Source organism: Buteo buteo, chromosome 14 (genome assembly GCF_964188355.1).
Source record: "Buteo buteo chromosome 14, bButBut1.hap1.1, whole genome shotgun sequence".
Lineage (NCBI taxonomy): Eukaryota > Metazoa > Chordata > Aves > Accipitriformes > Accipitridae > Buteo > Buteo buteo.
This window is the reverse complement of record NC_134184.1, coordinates 5,786,441-5,810,457: the sequence shown is the minus strand read 5'-3', so window position 1 is coordinate 5,810,457 and position 24,017 is coordinate 5,786,441. Positions and strand designations below refer to the sequence as shown.

The 24,017-nt window shown below is 44.4% G+C and overlaps 1 protein-coding gene across 1 annotated transcript; it reads right to left on the bottom strand.

The window, feature by feature from the left end:
* Positions 1-14,377: 14,377 nt before the first annotated feature.
* LOC142039402 (2-oxoglutarate receptor 1-like) lies at positions 14,378-15,409 on the bottom strand. Its single transcript, XM_075045820.1, has one exon. The coding sequence runs from the start codon at positions 15,407-15,409 to the stop codon at positions 14,378-14,380; it is 1,032 nt and encodes a 343-aa protein (XP_074901921.1).
* Between the last annotated feature and the right edge of the window lie 8,608 nt (positions 15,410-24,017).

Below are 24,017 nucleotides of genomic sequence, written 5' to 3'. Positions count from 1 at the left end.
ACTCATCCTGCCTGGCAGTCTGTGCTCTTCTTTCTATGTCCCATTCTGCTGTTTGCCCTTTTCACAACAGCACGACGTATTTGACTGATGTTCAGCTTGTGGCCGGCGTAGCCCTTCGATTTGTTACTGAGTACTGCTGCCTAAGCAGATAGTCTGGATTTGTGCAGGTTTTATTACTTTCTTACAAACATAAATTTTGCATTTGTCCTCATTGTATTGCATCCTGGATTTTTTCAGACCAATTTCTCCAATTTCTGTAAATTGTTTTGATTCTAATGCTGTCCACCAACGTGCCGGCAGTCCCCTCACTTGTCGTCTGCATGCTTAAAGGGTATACTTCCTACTCCATTGCCCAAATTGTTGTCCTAAAAGCGGATTCCTTACCCGGTGTGCTATAGACCAATCCCCCACACGCAGGAGCAATACTGCTCTTTATTCAGGCCCGGGTGCTTGGAGGGCTTCCCACAAATCAAGCACACCAGATTCATCAGGTGTGTCCCTGTTATACACTAACGATTGCATCTAATTTATTAAACTACTCCTACCTAGTACATATTCAAACTATTTAATGCATATGCATAGGACTATATAACCATGACACATCAAATGCCTTCTCCGCATGCGTGAGGGTCTCGGGTGGTCTTTGGTGGCCGTTTGGGGAGGTATCCCCTCCTCACTTTGACCGCTAAGGCCCTCTGTATCAGGTCAATGGTAGTTTTCCTGCCAAGAGAGACACATCATCAATCAGGAAGAATAGAAAGGATCAGAATGATCTTGGTTACTTCTCTAGGTATTATAAAATTTGTTTGAAGTTGAAAATTATTAACTAACTTAATTTAAAACAGGATTTTCTATATCTGACACCAGTTTTTCTCCCTTTGAGACTTATGATGGTATTTAATATCCATCCTAAGTCTCTCAGCATTCCTTTTTAAATTCCTGGTCTACATAATAGCTTATTATTCTCCACCCAAATTGTCAAAATATTTATAACAACTAGCAACTTCATTATTGTTTCTGTAAGAATACTATACTGTAACTTAATACTGGGTTTTCTTCAGTTTCAATTTTAAAGGTCCTTTGGTGTCAAAGTCCATAAGGGGGGTGGTATCTCCTTTATTCTAGTATAGTGAACCCAGGATTCAACTCCCTGCAGCTTCCCTGCAGTGTCTGTAGTCAGCAGCGCTTGATAGGGTCCTGCCCACTTCTCCGCGCGTGGTTCGTCTTTCCATGTCCCCAGATATACTGAGTCTCCTGGCTTGAAGGGCTGCACCGGTGAATCCAAAGGCACAGGAGCTTTAACCTGGATGTATCTATGGAGAGAGTTAATGACTTTGCCCAAAGACATTAAATAATCCCCCAAGATCTGTTCTCCTTTCAGGTGCATCTGACTACCTTTTCCTGTCAAATTTGTAACATAAGGCCTTCCATACAATATTTCAAAGGGACTAATCTTCTCTTTTGTCCTAGGTGCTATTCTGATTTTAAGTAATGCCAGAGGTAAGAATTCAATCCATTTCATCTGAGTTTCCTGACATAATTTTCTAATTTGTTGTTTAATTGTTTGATTCATTCTTTCTACTTTCCCACTAGACTGTGGTCTCCATGGATTGTGTAAATCCCATTTTATCTGTAACAATTTAGAAATTTCCTGTATGATTTCTGCTACAAAATGGGGTCCCGTATCTGAAGAAAGTCCTTTGGGAACTCCAAACCTAGGTACTATTTCTTTCAAAAGCACTTTTACTACCTCCCTGGCTTTGTTGGTGTGACACGGGAAAGCTTCTGGCAATCTGAAAAGGTATCAACAATTACTAATAAATATTTATAACCTATACATTTTGGTAATTCAGAGAAATCAATTTGCCAATAATTCCCAGGTATAAAACCTCTTCTTACCTCTCCTGGCAAGGGTCTTTTTTTAATTTTGGGATTATTCTTCAAGCAGATTTCACAACCTTGTGTAATACCTTTAGCCATTTTTAGGCATGTTAATGCCTATTGCATATGTTCTCACCATTTCTGCCAGGGCCTCAGCTCCCATATGAGTGGTACCATGTGTTCTTTTCATAAGTTCCCTCATTATTTGAGGGGTAACTATACATTGTCCATCTGAAGTTTTCCACCATCCTTCGGGAGTCTTAATACGTTTTAGAAACTCAACCAATTTATCTTCTTTCTCTATATATTTGGGGATATTAACATTAAAAGCTCTTTCAGGAACTAAGGCTGCAATACTTGTAAATGAAGCAGCTCTTTTTGCAGTTTCATCGGCCTTTCGATTTCCCTTGATTATATCAGTCTGTCCAGATTGGTGTGCTCTGCAATGTATTACTGCCACTTCCTTTGGTTTATTGACTGCTTCGAGTAATCTCAAAATTTCTCTGCTATATTTTATAGCATTTCCTTGTGGTGATAGTAATCCTCTCTCCTTCCAAATTGCACCATGTGCATGCATTATTCCAAAGGCATACTTTGAGTTAGTGTATATGTTGGCCCGCTTTCCTTCCAAAATCTCTAAAGCTTGGGTTAATGCAATTAGTTCAGCCTTCTGAGCAGAAGTGTTCACTGGCAGCAACGTTGCCTCTCTCTCTTCTTCTAGCAGCCGTGTCTGCCCCCAGCAGTATGTCATCTACGTGCTGTAACGAGGTAATATTAGCTTCCCTACCTTGCCACTGCTTCATTTTTTTCGCAAGTACATTACCAAAAATGGTGGGGCTATTCTTGAATCCTTGGGGAAGCACTGTCCAGCATAACTGCATCTTTTGTCCCGCCGAGGGACTTTCCCATTCAAAAGCAAACAGTTTCTGGCCTTGTTCTTCTATAGGGATGCAGAAGAAAGCATCCTTCAAGTCCAGGACTGTAAAATAAACATTAGAATCAATAACAGTAGTTAGCAAGGTATAGGGATTAGGTACCACTGGATGGACATCCACTACTATTTGGTTGATAGCTCTTAGATCTTTTACTAATCTATATTTCTGTGAATGTGGCTTTTTGACAGATAGAATTGGGGTGTTATATTCTGACTGGCACTCTTGCAACAGTCCGTGCTTAAGGAAGTTGTTTATGATAGATTTCAATCCAACACAGGCTTCCAATTTTATAGGACACTGTTTCCGTCTTACTGGCTTAGCTCTTGCCTTCAATTCTATTTTTACAGATTCAGCAGATTTAGCTCTTCCAGGTTTCTCAGTTGCCCATACGAAGGGAGTTACAGCATCTTCTATTTCCGCAATGGAGTTGAGTTCCTTTTCTTTGTCTTCTGCTGTCCCAAGTAGTTCCTGTAACACATATATCTGTGCTTGCCAGACATTATTTTGCAGAATATGGACTCTTATTTTATTTGCATCAAAAGTTATTTGTGCCCCTAATTTATTCAACAAGTTCCTTCCCATTAGAGGTAGTGAGGATTCTGGAATGTATAAAAATTCATGTACAAATATCTTGTTACCAATTTTACACTCAATTGGTGAGAAAAAGGGTCTAACCTCTCATTTTTCCCATTGCACCAACAACAACCATAGAATATTTACTCATAGGTCCTTTACAACTATTTAATACCAAACAAGTTGCTCCTATGTCAACTAAAAACTTAACTAACTACATCATTCCCCATTTTAATTTCAACCAGGGGTTCCGCTGGGGACTCTATCTTTTCAACCCCCCGTCCCTGTCAGTCGGAGTCTTCATAAACCAATTAATTCCTCCGGTATAGGTGTCACTGTAGGAGTTAAAATCTGATTAGACTGTCTTTTGGGGCATTAATTTTTCCAATGTCCTCTTTCTTGCAAATAGCACACTGGTCTTTATCTAAGAGGGCCCTAAATTCCAGATTTCTTCCCATCCCTCAGCTCTGCCCTTGTCCTCATCCCCTTCTAAAATCTCGACCTCTAGTTGAGGTCTGAGCCTTGACACAAGCAGCAGCCAATAGTGCTGCTTTTTGCTTTCTACCCTTCAATTTTTCCTTTTCATTTTATTTTTTCTCAACCTTCTCTCTATTACTGTATACTTTGTATGCAATTTCAATCAGCTGGGATACTGTCGTCCCAGACATTCCATTCACCTTCTGTAATTTCCTTCTTATATCAGGTGCTGATCGTCCTACAAACAGGGTGGTAAAAGTCATTTTATTAGCTTCATCTTCAGGGTCTAAATCTGTCCATTTCCTGGCCATCTCACATAATTGTTCATAAAAAGCAGATGGATCTTCTGTTTTACCTTGTACCACTTGATATAATTTAGCAAGGTTTTTTGGTCTAGATAACCCCAGCTTTTTATTTTCTTTTATTCTGTACAGAATTAGCTGGCGGTATTGCTAAATCATTAACCTCCCTGTACCTGAATTTGGGTTCCAATTAGGCTCCTGAATTGGCATAAACCTGTCAGGGCCATCTCTGGCATTCTGCTGTTCATTCTCCTCCCTTGCCTTTTCTATAACCATTCTTTTTGATTCTGGTGTGAAAAAATTATTTAACAATACTTGAATATCCTGCCAGTCCAGGTTATGGTTTTCAATAATCGTCCTAAAAGTTCTATATATTTTATCAAGGTTATCTCGATATGATCTGGCAGACTCCTTCCAATTCATTAAATCCGATGTTGTAAATGGTACTTTCACATATACCGGTGTACCATCTGGACCCACTGCTTGGCGAAGGGGTGCCTGAATTACAGGATGCTGTTGTGCTTGAGTTCTGCCTGTTATTGGACTAAAAGCTTCATGACCTCTGTCGCTACCTCCCCCCTCGCTATCTCCCCCCCTCTAGCAACACTTTCCTTATCTGGAGCTACTAACATCTGGATATCCTCCTCATCTTCTTCCACTTTTAGGCACCTTTTCCCAATACTACAAGCAGACCAACACCTTGGTGCCTTCTTAATATCCTCCATCATCGTCATTACATTTGAATCAGAAGTTAACAAATTACTTTTCCAAATTTCATGATTGTTCCTTAATGAGAAAAACAAATCAACATACAGCAGCCCCTTCTTCCAAAGGTCATAAACTCTCCTTTTTTCCCTGAGTTCCAGCCAAAGCTCTCTGTTCAGCCAGGCCGGTCTTCTTCCCTGCCGGCTCCTCTTTCAGCACACGGGGACAGCCCGCTCCTGCCCCTTTAGGATTCCCTTCCTGAAGAATGTCCAGCCTTCCTGGACTCCTCTGCCCTTCAGGGCTGCCTCCTAAGGGACTCTGTCAACCAGCCTCCTAAACTGCCCAGAGTCTGCCCTCCAGAAGTCTAAGGTAGCAATTCTGCTGATCACCCTCCTCACTTCTCCAAGAATAAAACCCACTACTGTGTACCAGAGAGGGCTGTGCAGGTAACAGAAAGAGGGATTCAGCAGTGACATAGTTTATTCTTTCTTTGAAAACCTGGTTCAGAAGCTGCTTAGTGTAGCATTTCACCCTCCAGTACCTCTAGCTTATCTGCCTGGGAACAGAAAGGTTTAGGGTGGAAACTTGTCTTGATGAGATGATGCGTTTTATGGACCCCAGAAAGACGGCAACAAGGAGGACTTAGTGTACAGCTGAAGCCAGCTCTGTGGTTTAAGCTTTGTTAAACAGATGGAACAGCCTTCAATTTCTCCAAAGGCCTCAAAAGTGAATAGGTAAGAGGGTCCCAGAATAAAGATCATCTCTCTATATTTCAATATCTTTAGTTCACGCAAGAAAAGGAAATTTTGTACGAAATTTAACATCAGCTGCCCCACTGAGGCAACTACTTGGTGAAAGAGCACAGCTGCTGAGATCCATCTGTTCCTTACAGAACTCAGCTTCTTGACTCCCTGCAAAAGAGATTTTCTACTTTTCACCTACTGTCACAGACTTTCATATAACAACAACTCTTTCTTCAATAAAATATTACCTTTTTTTTCACAGTGATGAAGACAGGAGATTTTTTGCATGAGATCTACATCACTTGAAGTAGTTCTCCCAGTTATCACGGCAAGGACAGGTGGTAGAGGTATTGATAACCACAAGGTAGAGAAATGTGGTCTCTTGAAATAGTCTAGCAGATACCAAATGCAGCCCTGTGCCAAATTCCAGATACCTCTCCTTAGTTCATGCCAGCATCCAGCAGAGCTGTCATTCACAACTTACAGTACAAGTCAGATAAAGAATACATAATTTAACCTCATTTGGCATGGCTGTATTTCAAGATTAATGTTTCTTCCTTCGTTCCCAGTATTGTGCTGTGAAAATCTCTTTGCGATGCGTTCGCGTGCTTTAATGCAGTGAAAACACATGCGGCTGCGTCTTTGGCTCATTAGGGCCACAAATGTAATCCTTCTCGGGGCACACCTCCTATTTAGCTTTTGATGTGACAGCTGTGGAGACTAGTGCCACTTTCATCAACTCACTTGACCGGAGAGAGAGTCGTTGCCACCCACCAGACTATGTGGGACCAGCAGATGGGACCCATCCAGAACAGAGGGGCAACGCTTCCTTTCAAAAACCCACATCTATTTAGGGGGGAGGTGAGATAGTGCAGCTCTTGTGGCAGCAAACGTTGCCATGCCTGTCTTCCAAAGTCCAGTTAATTCAGCCTTTAATTATCCTGGCTGTGGGAGATGTCCCAGCTGCAGGAATGGCTCTGGGAGCTCCGCTGCTATGATGGGCCTTCTTTGGTTCTGTCAGCATAAACAAATTACCTTTAAGAAGATCAAATCAAATCCTTGCTTAGCATTCAAAAATGGCTTTTAGCTCACACAGGTGAGGCTTCTGAGTCTTAGGGCATCTTTGGAGATCTGGGACTAAATTAGAAAATAAGCTCTGAATTGCTTTGGCTTCCCTAGCATTGGGCATGTTGAATTAGTGTGAAAGCCTGCTTTGGAGAAGTCAGCTACGTGGTGAGAAAATCTTTTCCCAGTGCCCTTATTTGCAATGCAGGGAGCTCCCTGAGACAGTCAGGCTCACCTGGAGAAGGATCTGCTCTTTCAGGGAGAGGAAGATGTGTTGATGCCTACAGCCATACTTTCCACTCCCGCAGCAAGGTTCAGAGAAACCCGCCTGCATTGCAGCAGTGGAGGAATGTGCAAGGAGAAAACTCAAGCCATTATTTCCTGCAAAGTGGTCAATAATAAAAGAGAAAGAGAAACCCACCATTTGATGTTTCTGGCTAGACAGTCAGGAGAGGGAGAATTCACTGTTGCCTTGAAGTGAATAAACTCTAATCCCCTATATTTATCCTTTCTAGCTGTTTGACATACTTAATTGGCTCCTATCACTGTTTGTAAGATAACATCTGTAGGGGCAAGATCAGCTGTATTTGATTTATGATTTACATGTTTATACCCACATAGCCACTCTAGCTGTATTTGATTTAAAAGTATAAAGAGTGATTGGGTTTCTTTAAAGAAAGTTGGAACAATGCTCCCACCTTGCTCTCACAGATGGTAAGAACACCATTCCCATCTTCCTTTTCCTCCTCTCTGCTGCTTCTCCAGCACAGACCTCCTTTTCCAAATCAGGCACTGTTTTCCCGCATTCTTATGCTTTTCCAGGGTGATGCTTTTACTGGAAGAGTTTTGTCTACCCTCTAGTGGGAATATGAATTCTAGCACCTGCAGTGCTAAGCTGCGGGAGTACAGCAGGCTGGAATAGGCACATCTTAGAATTACTGCAGGACCAGTCTTCAGTCTTCGGGGTGTTTCCAGCAAAGCCAATGCCCCATTCCTGTCCTTCCCCTCCCTCGGTGAGAGTCAGGTTTGCATTTTGGGAAAAAGGATGGGGGCTATGTTTGCTAGGATTTTGTTCTGGTAGAGGACAGATTATGATTTTTCACTGGTGTTTGTTGCCCAAATATTTAGCTCTGATAAGTAAATGTAGCTGCATTAATCATGCTGAGTCGAAGTCGGGATGGAAATTTAGAAGATGTATGATAAATCTGCATCTTAACTCCATTTGCCCTTCTGCCAGTAGGAGAAAAGCGCTGACATCAGTATCTGAAGGCAGAACATGGGCCACTGGCTCTGAATTAGGGTGTGCTGAGAAGGGACCTGGCCCCAGCTCTGAGGCGCGTGAGCGGAACCCACGCGCTCTCCCAGCATCAGCACACGTACGTGGCGAGCGGTGGTGCCTGCCCCTTGGGTGAAGGCAGCTTGCTAGTCATGGAACTTATTTCTGACCTTTGCAGCCCATGGAGAAGAACCTCCCCACCTGTGGTGCGATGCACACGTTTCAGCCTGAAAGGCTCTCCCATATGCTGCTGATATTTCGTGTTAACCTGCAAATTAACAACTACTTGATTCAAAGCTCTAAATGGGATGAATACAGCTAATTACTGGCTCTTGGCAGAGATCACAGGCAGTGGTAGCCAAATAACCTTGGTGATAAAGAGCTGGTCCCCCCAAACCTTCTCTGAAGGAAACCAGAAGTGCTCCTTCCACAGATGCAGAGTACACCGTTGGGCATGAACCAGGGCCTGAGTAGCGCAGACAGTGCTCTAACTCAACTTTTATTACTGAAGTGCCACAACTGAGCAATCAAGACTCCCTTGAAAATCTTACCCTAAGCCTAAAATGCAGTTTGTAAAAGCTCTGGGCTGGGAACTGATCTCTTCCCTGCTTGGCTGCTAATTTGCTTTGTAACCGGAGGCAAGTCACTTAACTCCACTGTGCCTCAGTTTCATCACCTGTAAAATAGGAGCGATATATAAGTATCTCGGAGCAGCTTACTAGGAAAAAGGTAAATGTGAGAAAAGTCCTATAGGCAGGTGCTGCTGCCTTGTCTGTTAAGATAACTTCCCGTTGATAAAAAGCATCATGAAGTGAAGGGAGAAGGGGATTTTCAAAAAGATTTATTCCTTGAAATTGTTGCACAGTGCATTTGTATGCCACCGTCTATTAGGTCTTCTTCATTACTGCTGAGGCCATAAGTGATTGGGCCAGCCTGGCTCACTCAGTGGAAAATTGCCCCTTTAGGATCATTTGGGGCTGGAAATAAATCCACCCATAACGCTTCTCCACTTTGTGCCAAGTCACCTCCTTTTTGCCCAGCTTAACAGATCTGTAACAAAGGCAGAGCAGGAGGCTTTGCCTTGGATGCCCTTTGAGGCTCCCCAAGAGAAGGTGTCTTCTAGCCCTCTCAGCTGCAGGCCCTAGGGCATCACTTTGCACCGTGAAAGTCCGTGAAAGCTGGAGCAGAGATGCAAGAAAATCACAGGGTGCTCTTGTGGTAAAACCAAAATACCTTGTCACAGATCCACTGGCAAAATAGGGATTCTGCCAGATGCTTGAAAGTGCCCTGGGATGCAGTCAACTAGCTCGTGCCTATCGGGGGCAAATGGGAACCACAAAGATTTTAGCAGAACCATTAGAAGGGACAGAATGAATTTCCTAATCATTTTTTCCCAAAAGTGGATGGGTCTTGAGCAACAGGCTGCATGCAGCGAAGGCAGAGGGAAGGACTGAGTAACCTGGTATCAGGTGTGCTAGCTCGGGTAGCAGGGATCGTGCTGGAAATACAACCGCATTTAATGAAAACATGCGAAGGAAGATGTCTCCAGGAACTCTACCTTCTACCTTGCTTTATTAGGACTCACTATGGCATTGTCTGTCTGTCCACAAAGTTGTATTTCTTTCTTCTTCACCTTATCTTCTTTCACTATTTTATGAAGTAAAAGGAAATCCATAAAAGTAATTTGGAAAACACTTCTTTCATATTTTTTTTTTTTAAAAAGAAGCTCAGAACGTTGTTTTCCTTGTAAGAGTGGAGAGCATCAGCAGTACTATAGCTTCCAGGCAACCACCTCTCTTTTGGTTTAGAAATCAGTGATATCAACCATTTGGGGGAACAAAGAAACCAAGGAGACATCTTAAAGATAAAATAACTTTTAATTCACATGCCTTTTAAGGTTCCAGCAATGATGAATCAAACATACTCTGCATTATACTTGCCTGCAGCAGCCCTGAAAAATCATATTCCCTCTGTGTTTTAAAAAAGCAGCATTTGAGCTTTAAATTTTATTTTGGAAAGACACTTAGCTCAGTGTTTATCAGCTTTACTTTTTCTCCTTCTGGGCCCCAAAGTACAGCTCTGACTAAAAGCAGGAATGTATTTTTTCTCCTGCTTTAGGAGGCATCCAACTCCCTCTGCTTTCCACCGCAGCACCCAGTAGGCAAGGGCATCAAGTCAGCAAGACACCTTAGTCAAAAGTACTGCTCTTTTCCAGTCACTATTCAGAAAACGGGCCTTGAAATACATTTTCTTTAGAGTAAATTTTTTTTTTCCCTCCTAGACTTAATTGTGTGGCCTTTATGTTGAAGTGGCATCAGCTAGCACTGTTGAATGCCTCTACTGTCACAAAACGAAAGGGAGCTTTAAGGGAACACACGAAGTATTTTCCTTTACATCTCTTCTCCTGTTCTGCTAGCAGGAAAAAGCAAATACAGTTTGGGGCTGGTAGGAGTTGAATAGTGATGTGTTCATTTGTTGTTTGCTGCTTTAAAGTTTAGGTTCACTTAACCTGCATTTTCAAAGTAGAAAATATTGACAGATGAAAGCAGTCCTTCAAAGTTTATTCTGCTCACTTAGCCTTACCAGCAAAAGGACAACATCTACTTGAGGTCTAAATGACTCAGTGGTGAGCCTGGCACTAAACCCCACTGCATGCGCTGGATCACTACTCTACAGTTACACTGGACAGCGAATGCAGCAGCAGCCCAGCTGCACATACCAGTGCATCGGGATAAAATTGCAGCCTTGTCTCACATCAATATCCAACACAGACCTTGTAAGAGTAGACCATTCCCAAGCTATTTTAGCCTTTCTCTCTACTAGCTGTTTACCAAGCTATTCATTTTGATGCTCCATGCAGTCTGCTTCACACTTTCTTCTTAGGTGTTCAGTGCAACACAGAATTGCTTGAAAGGCAGCTGGATGCAGCCAGATTAGGACAGATTTTGCGATTTATTTTTTTTTAATGCAGAATATTACAGTCAGTATTTTTGCTCTCTGGGAGGTTTGAGTACAAGGAGAGCTTTTTGCTTTCACTTCTTGTGGGAGCACATGATTTGGAGAGAAAAGGAAAAAAATTGCTGATTGCCTTCCTGGACAATTAAGGGTAGAAAATAGCTCTGCTGCCATCTCTGACAGTACGTGAGTCACTGTGAAGAGTAAGGTTCGACATACCTACAAGAGCAGTCGGCAATTCCAAAACTTCATCCTTAGTATTATAAGACTTAACATGCCCCCGAGAGGTTTACCTTGCAAATTTATTCTCTTGGTCCCTCTGTGGTCCCAGGCAGCGAGCAACTTGAGCTGACATGACTGTCTCTGCAGACAAACCTACTAGAGACCTTTGACAGAAGCCTGGTTACTGGAGCATAACTATGCTGTGAATTAGCCTGCAATGGTGTAGTAATTTATGTAGCTGTGTTGTCACACTGTGTACAGAGCTTGGAAAGTGTCTCCTGTTTACTGCAATTGAAGCACTTACCCTTGTTTCAGCAGTAAACTTAACAGCTGCTAAAAATAGAAGCCATCGAGATGTCACCCTTCACAGTAAGCAAAAGGAATGAGTCACATGAGATAATGATCTCTCAGTCCTGCAGAGCACCTGAGCAGTCCCTGAGTGATTTAAAAATGCCTGCGTCGAGGTCGAGATTTTCTCCTTTTCCAGACCCAGCCATGCTGCTGGAAGATGTGACTGCCCTTCTGCTGGAGGTTCTTGCCCCACCAGCGAACGACAGCTCCCAGGAGCATTCCCTAATCTACTTCAGCATTTCAAAATCAGCTAGTTTAGCCTAAACTAAAGAAAGAGAGGTGGTGGACGAGCAGGTGAGATAGGAAGAAGGCAAGGAAAAAGACTATGTTAAGGAAAGAGAGGAGGAGGAGGCAAAAAGGTAGCCCCTTTCCAAGTCACTGAAACTGTGTGACTGTCACTCTTGCTGTTAGAGACTGAAAGGCTTGAACACTTCCATTTCACACTTTTTACCTTTAGCTGCTCCATTTTATATTGTATGTGTAGTTGTATTGACGAGCTTCTGCTCGTGTGCGATAAGCTCAGCTTGGGCTTGAGAAGGAAAAGCTTCTGAGAGCAAGAATTAAAAATGCTCTGAGAGAGGAAAGAAAGATAATTTTTAATCCACTCCTTCAGATGTGTGAGTGGTAGACACATCTTGTGCTTTCACACAGAGGAAGAGAATTTGTGCAGCATGTTTGTGTATTTTGCTCATGTTGGAGAGCTGGGATGTTACGAATCTATGTCAGAAAAGATTTGTTTCATGTGAATCGTCTTGTGTATTTGTGTAACTTGTGGATTTGAATGAACCATGTGTATGTGAAACCAAGTCCCTTGACCATGATTGATCACCATCTAGTGGCAACCTGTAAAATTCAGACTTTGACAACAATGCAGAAGAGGATGATCTAAACCAGAAAACATGTCAAAAGGCCTGTGGCACTGAAAGATGGATCTGATGGTTGAGCCTTTACTAAATGAAGTGTTTTAAATATCCGCAAGGCACGTTAAACACTACGGTGTCACCGTTCGTCCTACTTAGGTGCCTGTGTGCGCTGGGGCTCGGGGCTAACCGCTCCCGAGAGCCCTGGCAGTGCGGTGGGATGCGCTCCGGCACCGGCGATGCTCGCGGGCACTGCTTGTTTTGCTAGCACCAATGTTACCAGCCATGTATGCCTAATCCCAGAGCCTCATGGCCAGAATGGACCTCCGGTGGCCAGGCAGGCTTGTGTCCCTCTTGCTCCTAGAGACACGCAGCGGTGGAGGCTCCTCTTGTCCTTACCAGGGCTTCATCGTCTGTCCTGGGAGAAAGCCCTTCCTGATATCCACCCTTGAGGGGTTCGAATACCATTTGGTTTTCTGTCCGGTTCCTTCCCCTTGGGACGTTTGGCCGAGTGCTCTCACCGCGCTCCTCTCATCTGTGTCTTCCCTGAAGGGCAGCCCCAAGGCTGGACGCGGTGCTCCAGCTGGGAGGGTAACAACGCTGCAAAGGGTGTAAAGGCTGCTACGCCAATCTCGCACGTTATATTCTCATTTACACATCACAGCGTTGCATCTGCCCTTTTTGCCACAGCAGACACTGTCAGCCCACTGAAACTGTCGGCTCCTGTCCAGCCTGTGGTTCACAGTAACCACAGATCTTTCTCTGCCGAACTGCTGACTAAATAGGGTTTTTTTCTCCTTTTGTGTTTGCACAGTTCATTATTTCTACTTAAACATAGAACTTTGCACCTGTCACCGTCTAATAGCATCCTGTGTTTTTTCCGAGCATAGGTGCAATTTTGTCCTCTCAGCTTCATGGCATCTGCAAATATAACAACCAGACTTTATTTCATCATCCAATTTGTTAATGAAAACACTAAATATCCCTAAATCCAGGACAGACTGGTCAAATCCCCACTCAGTGGCTCCCCCTACTCTGATAGTAGATCACTAATACCTCCTCTCTCAGCACAACTCTGTAACCGGTAAAAATAGTTTCCTCCAGCCTGTTTCTGTAGCTTACAAGGGTGTCATCTCAGACAGCATCAAAACTTCTTCTGGAGTCAAGTTATATGACATTATCTTTTTCTTCATGTACAAGCCTGTTAATTTGTTGTAGTAGGAAATGAGAATGATCTGGGATTGTGCATAGCTGATAGATCCATGCTGGCTGGTACTCACCTGTATTCATCTTCTGTAGACTTATCATCTGATTGTCTCTTTCAGTATTTTTCTGAGATGGACATTAACGTGACTGGTAATTCCTTGTTCCTCCATTTTTTCCATATATATCTATATCTATATCTATATCTCCTTGTGTATATATGTAGATCTCCTTGTATTCACCATGTATGTCCTCCTCTGGTGCTCCTCTCATCCTCCCCTAGGCCAGCCCTGAGATTTCACCATTCAGTTCCTCAGTGCCCTATGCTGAAGTTCATCTTGTCCATCTAATCTGAAAACATCTGATTTATCTAGGTGCTTTCTAAGTATGTAATTCAGTGGTTTCAGCAACCGTGACAATATCTGCTGTGTTTCGCTCGGGCTGTAATAAACAAAGCACTACATCAGTGACAACACTGAAATCAATGGAAGTTGCTCCCACATCCAGACTAAGCTCTCGATGTTTCTATAATCAACGGCAAAGCCCGGAGCGAGAGAACCCTGTGTTTTGGGGAACAGTCTGGTTGGGTGGTTTGAAATTTCACCTTTGAGGTGGCTTACAAACTTTTCTTTTCATTCCTCTTTCTTTGGTTGCTAAGAGAGCTATATATAAACCTGCTCCCGAGACAGCTTTTTGACAAGTGCTCAACTGCGGGGAGAGGGCGAAGCCAGCTGCAATTCTTGCTACTGAATAAACACACCTACCTTTGCAGGAGCTGACAGCACCAGAGCCATCCTGGGTTTGCTGGGATTTTCTTCAAGGGATTCCTTCATAACCTTAATGCAATTTCTGGCTTGGTCAGGTAATTGTTTCTCCGGGGCTGCTGGACATATTTGCTCCATTTACACCTTGAAAGAGAGAGCATGGCCCGCTGGAAGTTACCTCCGATCACAACATAAAGTAGTAGGTTGCCACACGTGTTGAGTGCAGCCAGGGGCCGGGAGATGATATAGGCAGCGTGGATTTGCTTCTCCATGCGACAGCTGGCTGGATGCAACCGTAGTTCAACCCGAGCCACCCGAAAGACGTGGAAGGGGAGGAAGCACACATAGAAGACCACCAAGAGGACGACAGCGAGTCTGCGAGCCTTTTGTTTGTAGCAAGCCCGCGTGGGGGGGCCGGTAGCCAACGTGCAAATAATGAGCGTGTAGCACAGGGTCACTGTCAGCAAGGGCAAGAAGAAGGCCAGGCCAGTCAGCAGCCAGTTATACCACCTGGTTGTGCCCAGGTTTTCAGAGCTGGTAAGGTCGAGGCATAAGGATCTGTTTTGTGCCTTTTTTGAGGAGATCAAGAAGTTGACGGGGCTGACGGCTGCCAGTGAGATCACCCAAACGGCTGCGCAAGCCACCGCTGTCCACCGCTTCCTCTGGATGTGGAAGAACTTCATAGGGTGGACGACCACCGCGTAGCGGAAGGCGCTGAAGCAGGTGAGGAAGAGGATGCTGCTGTACAAGTTGAAGTGGAAGCCGAAGCGGATGAACTTACACATGAACCCACCGAAGATCCAGTGCTCCCCGCTGGCGTAGTAGTGTATCAGGAAGGGAAGGCTGGCGAGGTAGAGCAGGTCTGTGAGTGCCAGGTTCAGCATGATTATGGTGCTGCTCTTCCAAGGCCTCATCTTGAAGCTGTAAACACAAATCGCAATGACATTTCCTGGGAAGCCCACCAGGAAGATGATGCTATACGTAATGGGGAGGTACAAAGTCTTCAGACCGACTTCCACATCAGTGCAGTTGGGAAAATCACCTTCAGTGTCTTGCCAGGTGGTGGGGTTGGCTAAGTCGTCATTTGTTGTGTTCATGTTTTTCCCTTAGCGCTTAAGGAAGAGAGAAATGTTTAGTGTTCACTGACACATAAGACCTTCTTGTAGCCCTTTAAAAGCAAATAATAACCAGGTCTTTCCTTTCAACTTCCCATCAGTGCCACTATTAAAATGCCTTTATTGACTAAGGAAAGGCCTTGCTGCTTTGATGAGAAGTGATCCTCATCCAGAGGCCTTTTATCATACCTATGGATAGGTACAGTTTTATTTTAAAATGCGTATTTTCAGGGAACAGTCTGCACAGGCACAATGAAGCTGTAATAGAAGGAATTCCCAGCCCCACAGTGCGTGTGATGTGTCCCCCCTGGTATACAAAGTTCGTTTTCTGCTCTCATCAGGGGTCAAGTGGAGCAGGACAGACTAGTTGTGTTGTGCTACTGACCAAAAGCATAGAGGTGAATGTCCAGAACATAACTGCTCCATAAAAGCTATTTGCAGCCTTGTTAATTAAGTGGAAAACAGGACAGATGTTGAAATGTTTTCATATTCTTTTTGATACTGGAGTTGGTTAAAATTTTTCTCCCTGCTCCATGGAAACAACTGATAGAGGAATATTTCATTCTTTTAGTTCATTAACAAGATTGATGTTGCAAAGAAATAGGTTATTTTTAGGCTTGTCATTAGCTGCTATGTAAATGTCTATCCCTGCAAAATTTTTAAATAATGTTTTGCTTTGACATTCGTCTTAGATAGAAGTTTTCTGAAACATCAGAATAAATTAATCCAACTTTGCAAAGCAGCCATTTGCAAGATATACAACGTTGGACTTGAGCAGGATTCAAGGGAAGTAAAGATAGCCCAGCATATAATCTCTACAACACAAAATACGGGGCCACTGAAGCACATGGCAAATAACTGCTAACATGGCATCCAGTAAGTGCATTTGTGTGAATGCCTTCTTTCTTTTGAAGTGGAGTAAATGTTTGGATGGAAAAAAAAAAAAAAATATTTCTAGTGTAATTTTTTCCAGAGGAATGCAACTTCTTACAGGATGATGCCTGTCCTCAAATTACTGTGGCCTGGATCTGTTAAAATGGATCCTACTGAATCACCGCTTCTATTTCTTGTTCCACTCTGAATTTTCTTGATGTAGCTTCTACCCTCACTCACTGTGAGATCTCGCAGAGACAGGTTGCAGGATTGGATTCAAATTTGTGCAGAACATTTGGCTCAAACATATTTAAAACACTTTGAAAACTGAAGCTGGAGCTTGAGGAGGCACATGCCAAACGCTGGCATTTGTTTTTGAAGAGCAAAACACCTTCAAACCTCTTCTCGTGGCTGGGGATGGTGCAGGGGATGGTTTGGATAAATCCGTTGGCTCTAATTCAGTTAAGAAGTAACGCAGCGATACCGTCGTCCCCAAGCAAACTTGAAGCCTCTGGTGTGGCTAATGGATAACCAGGCTAATGGAAAAGGCCCCATCCTGCGTTAGCAGGTCGCGGCACGCTCCCTGCCCCAGGGCTGCGCACACTGCGGTGTTCACAGCGAAAACAGCCAGAAAGCGAGCTGAAGGGCACGGCTGGGTGCTGCTCCCCGCATCACTTTCTTCACAGTTTTGCAGGACGATCATTTTGTCAGCAGCTTTTTTTTTTTCCCACCAACCGGCGCGCTGCTGCAGCAAACGTACAGGGGCTGGAGAGTAAATACCTGCGACCGCCAAAGAGCACGGCGGGGTGGTGCTCAGCCACACGCTCTCAGGTGCTTTCGGAGCCGTCCCCTTTGCTATCGGTGAGGTAGGGCTGGATTTGGGTCAAGGAACTCCCTCGCAGGCCAGGCCACCCCCCAAGCTCTGCACTGGTTATGGGAACGTGAACTGGGGACGAGTATTGCGAGAAAAGTGCGTGGGAGTGAGGTCTGGGTTCTGAACTGCCCTGAGATTGCATCCAACCTGAAACTTTACTACAGGGACCAAAGAAAGGAGACGGCGAGTCTTTGCTGTTGGCCTTATTATTTTGCTGCCCGAATTACAAATAGAATTTAGGCAAAACTTAAATCTAATTAAGGAACAGTTTGTACTGTGGCAGATTTTATCACACTAAGTAATTGGCCATAATGGGACTTCTGCAGCCCAAGCTGAGGGCAAATGATATATGCTGTAGACACATAATGAACTTTAAATAAATTATCCAAGAGCAGAACTTGTAATAAAAGGGAACTAGATTATTGAAACAGAAACCCCCTTTCAGTCTTAATGGTGGAGTCACTGCTCTATTACATGGTATTCTTTACTGTAACCAATTGATTGGAGTCACTTTAAAAAATGTTGTGATTGCATGTCTTTAATTGCAGTCACGTATAAGGGAAACTTGTCTGCTCCTGCATTGTGATAATTTAATTAGAGCCTGCTGGAAATAAAAGCCAAATGGCTGCAGCCATGGTAAAGTAACCTAATGCCTGTAATTGGACTATATTTCACACAGATGTGTTGCTGAATAAATTAAATAGGATTTGGCTCGCAGTGTTCGACTCTTCCACTGGCTCAGATTTAAGAGACGCAAATTATATATTTAGGGTTGAAGATGTGAGCCCTCTTTCCCTTACCCTTTATAATTCAGGGAGGTATCTCCATGCAGAAAGAGTATGTGGATTTAACTTGAGTATCGGATGCATCCCAAATAAGTTTAATTTGTTCCTTGCTTCCACCGTGCTGTAGCCCTTTGCTCATCTCTTTCCACTTCGCCCTGCATCTAAATTCACACTTTAAATCAAAATATGCATTTTACCTGTAAATCCTTGGTGTTGCCTTCTCTCCTCTTCATAGCTGGTTCCTTAAATACCCTACTCCAGCTGGCAGAGCTGGCTTTTAAATTCCACGGGCTTGTGCAGCGAGGCTGTGTGGGAAAGCCATAGCAACTCGTCCGGGCTATTGGGCAGGTTGCAGAAACACTCTGCCTCCGTTCCCAAGGTCCCCGCCAGGCGAAGCAGCTCTGACCCCTCTCTCTTGCCGACCCTCCCCGGCAGCGGGGCCGTGCCGGACCTGCCCCGTATCACTTGCAAAATCGGTCGGGACTGGTCCGTAACCTGTCGGGTCTGGCTGGAGCGGTTTGTTACGGGCGCTTCCAGCCCCTGGCGAGGCAGGTCAGGCAGGGAGAAGCAGCCCCAGCACAGTGCCCGCCTGGAGGAAGGAATATCTGCTCCCCGAGTCCCAGAGGATGGTATAGGAGAGATGGGAGATGGGGGGGGGAGCAAGCTGGGTGGCCTTGGTGGATGCTGGGAGCTGAGATCAAACGTTTGCCTCTCAAGAACGGTCAAGGTACCCATGTTCTCCAAACTGGGAGCGTGGTGGGACAAGCTGCCCCTTCTGCAGGGAGGGACCTGGCTCTGAGAAGAGCAGGGATTGTGCAACCGGAGCACAAGGGGGGTCTTGTGGCTGGGAGACCGTGGTATCTAAGACCGTGTGCTTGTGAGGGCAACCTGGCTGGAGGAGGGCTTTGCTGGAGAAAGGGATTGCATGACTCTGCCAGACAATTATCCTGACCATATGAGATGGGTAATACACTTTTCTGCTGGCGTGACTTTTCCAGAGGTCAGGGGAATGAAGAAGCCTAGAAAGGAAGTCAAACGATGTGCTCCCTTTGCATATGGTTTGAAAAAATACCCAGCCTGCTGGGTCATCTGCAGCATTTTACAGTCCCCAAGTATCCAGGTGATGAAGCAGAAGAAAGTCCAGCACTTCCTTGAATGTGATAGCCAGCCCTCAAGAACGGGCTAGCAGAAATCACCTCTCCCTTTGGAGAGGGAAAAAGGCCACGGGCACCTTCTGGAGCTCCCTGCGGCAGGGGTTGTACGTACTTTGCACAGTGAACTGCAAGGAGCATGCGCCCACCCAGAGGTGCCAGGGTAGTTATGGTGTGGAAGTTAAAGTTTTTATGGGGTGACTTAGCTTCCCAGTATGGGGTGCTAGCTGAGACGTTAACACTGGGGAGATCTCCTGTTAGAGCCAGTATTTACACGTTTTGCTTGATCTTCTCTCCCCCTTCCTTTTCAACAGGTTTTGACTCTTAGGCTGACTGTGCTCTGTTGACTTTCACCTTGTTTCAAAGCAATGATCCTTACACTGGTTTCAGACTTCTCCCCCCACCCCCCGCAAAGAAAACACTTTCAAAAGCATAATCATTCCAGATCTGATTTTGAATTAAATATTTGCAAACTTCTGTGAACAGGCAGGAAAGTTATTATCTTGAGAGGGAAATGTTTAGATGAGGCTGAAAAGAACTTGAATGTTTTCCAACACTGAATTAATTTCAGATCTTGTTTGAAGGTATTATTTACTTTCTCCTGATGTTGAGAGATGTGAACGTGGCGTTCCTCAGGGGTCAGTATTGGGACCAGCGCTGTTTAATATCTTTGCCGGCGGCATGGACTGTGGGATTGAGTGCACCCTCAGCAAGTTTGCTGACGACACCAAGCTGTGTGGTGCAGTCGACGCACTGGAGGGAAGGGATGCCATCCAGAGGGACCTTGATACGCTAGAGAGGTGGGCCCGTGTGAACCTCATGAAGTTCAGCAAGGCCAAGTGCAAGGTCCTGCATGTGGGTCGGGGCAATCCCAAGCACAAATACAGGCTGGGTGGAGAATGGATTGAGAGCAGCCCTGAGGAGAAGGACTTGGGGGTGCTGGTTGATGAAAAACTCAACATGACCTGACGATGTGAGCACTTGCAGCCCAGGAAGCCAACCGCATCCTGGGCTGCATCAAAAGCAGCGTGACCAGCAGGTCGAGGGAGGGGATTCTCCCCCTCTACTCTGCTCTCATGAGACCCCACCTGGAGCACTGCGTTCAGCTCTGGGGCCCCCAACATGAGAAGGACATGGACCTGTTGGAGCGGGTCCAGAGGAGGGCCACGAAGATGATCAGAGGGCTGGAGCACCTCTCCTATGAAGACAGGCTGAGAGAGTTGGGGTTGTTCAGCCTGGAGAAGAGAAGGCTCCAGGGAGACCTTATAGCAGCCTTCCAGTACCTAAAGGGGGCTGACAAGAAATCTAGAGAAGGACTTTTTACAAGGGCATGGAGTGATAGGGCAAGGCGTAATGGCTTTAGACTGAAAGAGGGTAGATTTAGATTAGATATAAGGAAGAAGTTCTTCACTGTGAGGGTGGTGAGGCACTGGAACAGGTTGCCCAGAGAGGTTGTGGCTGCCCCATCCCTGGCAGTGTTCAAGGCCAGGTTGGATGGGGCTTTGGGCAACCTGGTCTGGTGGAAGGTGTCCCTGCCCATGGCAGCGGGGTTGGAACTAGATGATCTTTAAGGTCCCTTCCAACCCAAACCATTCTATGGTTCTATGGACCTGGAAGCATGAGTGATTACATGCTGCATAATGTAATGGTGAATCAGGCTCAAATTATTTAGTAAAGATAACTTTTGAAATGATTGCATAACTGTCCTGTGTCTTTACCTGATGCTTTCAGTATTTGCCATCTTCACATGAATGACTTTCAGTTTACGTTGTACATAATCTGTTCTCCTTAACTTTCTGGTGTAAGTTTGGCCACATCAACCTTGAATGTGAACATTGCTTTTGGACTCCTAAGTACAAATATTCAGAAATAAACTGACAGTTGTCAACATATCCCTGCGTAACAGCTGATGTGAGCCACCATTTTTTAATAGAAAGAGTTGAAACCACTTTTTTACCATGTGACTAGCTACCAGATAGTAGTAATTTCAGTACTCTGCATCATGGAAACTGTATGTTCTGCAAAGTGCAAATAACAGCCTTTGCAAAGGGCGTATAGGAAGTCATGGAGAGACCAGGTGCGTGAAGCTGTATGTTCTCAGGAGTCCCAGTTTATCCCTACACACCTACATGAAGAACTTTCTGCATTTTATTTATAAGTTCCTGTCAATGTATGAAGCATATCAAGTTCATTGCTCAGCTTTTTGATTTTTTTTATTCATTGTTTGCTATTTGTCTGCTCTGGTGTGGTATTTTTGAGTAAGAATGCATATTGCTCTGGCGTTATGATTCAAATTATGTTAAAACAGGATCATTACTTGAATGCTTCATCTCAGGCTTAGTGTTTGTAGTTAAGGAAAAGATTTTGAAAAATTGTGAGGAAGTGAAAAAAAGCTTCAGGAATTAATGGAGTACTGAGGGATGTTGTGACACACCTTGAGAGACTTTTGAGGCTTTAGGGATTCTCTCTGGTTAGTTTTTATTCGAGAACAGATTTAACAGGAATGGGTGATAGCCATGATCACATCCATGGGAAGAGACTTCTGGCATTAGCACTGTTGGAGCTACGCCAATCCAGGCTGGCAGCAAAGCACAAGTATTTCTCCATGAGGGTGGAACAGCTACTGAAAGAAATCCCTGTAGTAATATGGTAGGTTCTTCAACTTTGGAATTTTTAAACCAACATTGAGTGTCTTTTGCATAAATATTGGTACAGTCAAAGAGCAGCATGAGATGATACCATTATGCAACTGTGCAGGAGAGATTCAAAGGTTTTAAAGGCTAGAAGGACCTCTAGAAAACCCATTCTAAAGGGTTGTATCCCCAAGGCCTCATACGCCCAAGGCCATAGGATTTAGTTCAGAATTCCCAGTAACTTGTAGTTGGTGCTTTTTTTTAATAGGAGGACAATCTTGATTTGAAGAGAGAGGGAGAATCCTCTTATTCCTTTGATAGCTGGTTCTAAAGGTGAATGATGCCCACAGTTGAAATCATGTCCTTAGACATTAATACGCCTCTCTAGTTTGTGCTTCCAGCCTTTTAAATTCTTCATACGTGTCTCTGCTGTAAGGAGAAAGAAGCCCATTTAGCAATGGCTATTTTGTTTTTGTGGAAGTATTTAAACATTATAATCCAATCACCTTTCATACTTCTTCCTGATTAGTTTGGTAGCTTAGGCCATCTTACGACAAGCATCTGGGCTCCTCCAGCCCATTCTTTTTCCTCCCACTGGTTTTGTTAAGTAGAACATGAGGTCCTCCAGCCTCTGTCCTGGGTTTCCGCATCTCAGGCAACGTGGCCGGAGCCACGTCTCTGCCTGTGGTGCCAGACTCACAGAATTCCCAGGCATTCCCAGTGTTCATGCACCAGTCAGCTCTGCCCAAGCTATCCCGTAGGATTCTGCTGAGGGGTGTCAAAGGTGGCCTGTTCTGCACAATCGACCCTCCTGAGCCCTAATATTCTCCTGAAGCAATCGGGGAATCCTTCCTGCTTTGGGGGCTCTCTGTCCATTCATGCACTGATCGCATCGGTATTCCTTCTTACCATGACTGGAGCACCAAGTGATGGTTGTGGGCACTCTCTGTCCTGCCGGGGGGGGGGAGAGGAGAGATCATTGAATCCCTGTCCTCTTGAAAAATCTAGAAAGGGAGAAAATCTTCCTCTCCACCACCACAGTGGAAAGACAGGAATGTAAAGAGATGTTCTGGGCTAGGAAAACATCACTCAAGGCGGGAAAGGCAGACAAAAGAATTGCAATGAACGGAGTCTAAGGATCACGAAAAAAAATACTCCGCTGCTGCACCAGCAACAACACAACGTGGAATGTATTATTCTGCCCACTTTTATCATATAAAGCAGTGAAGTCATGCAGCAAAGCAATCTCTGTCATGCAATGCCAGCAAGAAAAGCCTCCGTAACGTAGGCCTTGTCAGAGTGTGTCTCCTGCTTTTCAAGTCTGACTACACTGTGCTACGTTGTCTTCAGCTTGCTTCCAAAATATGTGTCATGGTAAAATACCTTAAGGTGATCCAGTTGTCAGAGATTGCCTCCTTCTGTCAGAAAATAAATGGTATCCCCCTGCTGTCTTTCCCAGCAAAATCTAGTTGGTTTTTTTTCTCCTTGGAAAGAGTTTTTCTTAAATAATTCAGTTAGCTTGGATTCTTTGCTCAAATTTAGATGTTTCTTAGCATGTGATTTTACACAAATTCCACGTGATCCATTGTGTCATCACCCTATATACAGTTCTGAACCATTTTCATGCTGTGCAAAGAATTACTTTGAAATTACTCTGACTTTGCCATAATGTTTTGGGTCCCTTGTAACTAAAGACTTCAAAGTTGTTATCTATCTTGGCCAGATTTCAAGTTGACTGATAGGAGGTTTTCAAAAGCGTTATGGGCATCAACAGGTGTTGGATACTACTTGCCCTTGATTCCTCTAATAAATCTCTTCTTCTGACTTCATTGGCCACGTGCTTCCTTCCTCCTCTGTTGCTCCTCTCTGTCTCTTTCCCCAACAGAGTTTTTATACGTGTAGTGGAGACATTTTAAGATTAATGGAGACATTCAACGCCATTTAAATGCATTCACTGACTGTCATCAAGGTGATTTAAAACATGCACAAAACCTGCACATATTTTCATCCACGCGCACAGTTTTTCCTTTGCGAAAAACTTTCCTTTGCCTTTGATTCTGCCTAAAATTCCCAGGGTGCAGCTGTCCCGTGAGAGCTGGCAGCTTGGCAATTTTCGCCACTGAAACACCTACAACCACGTGTTCTTCCGGGCATTCATTCCCCTTCCTGAGCTGAGTACTTCCTTCCTGCGCTCACTGGGAAACTCGGACTGCTAAAATGTGATGCTAATACCTCTGTTTTTTCCTCTTGGTATAACAGCTTTGCCCCCAGGGG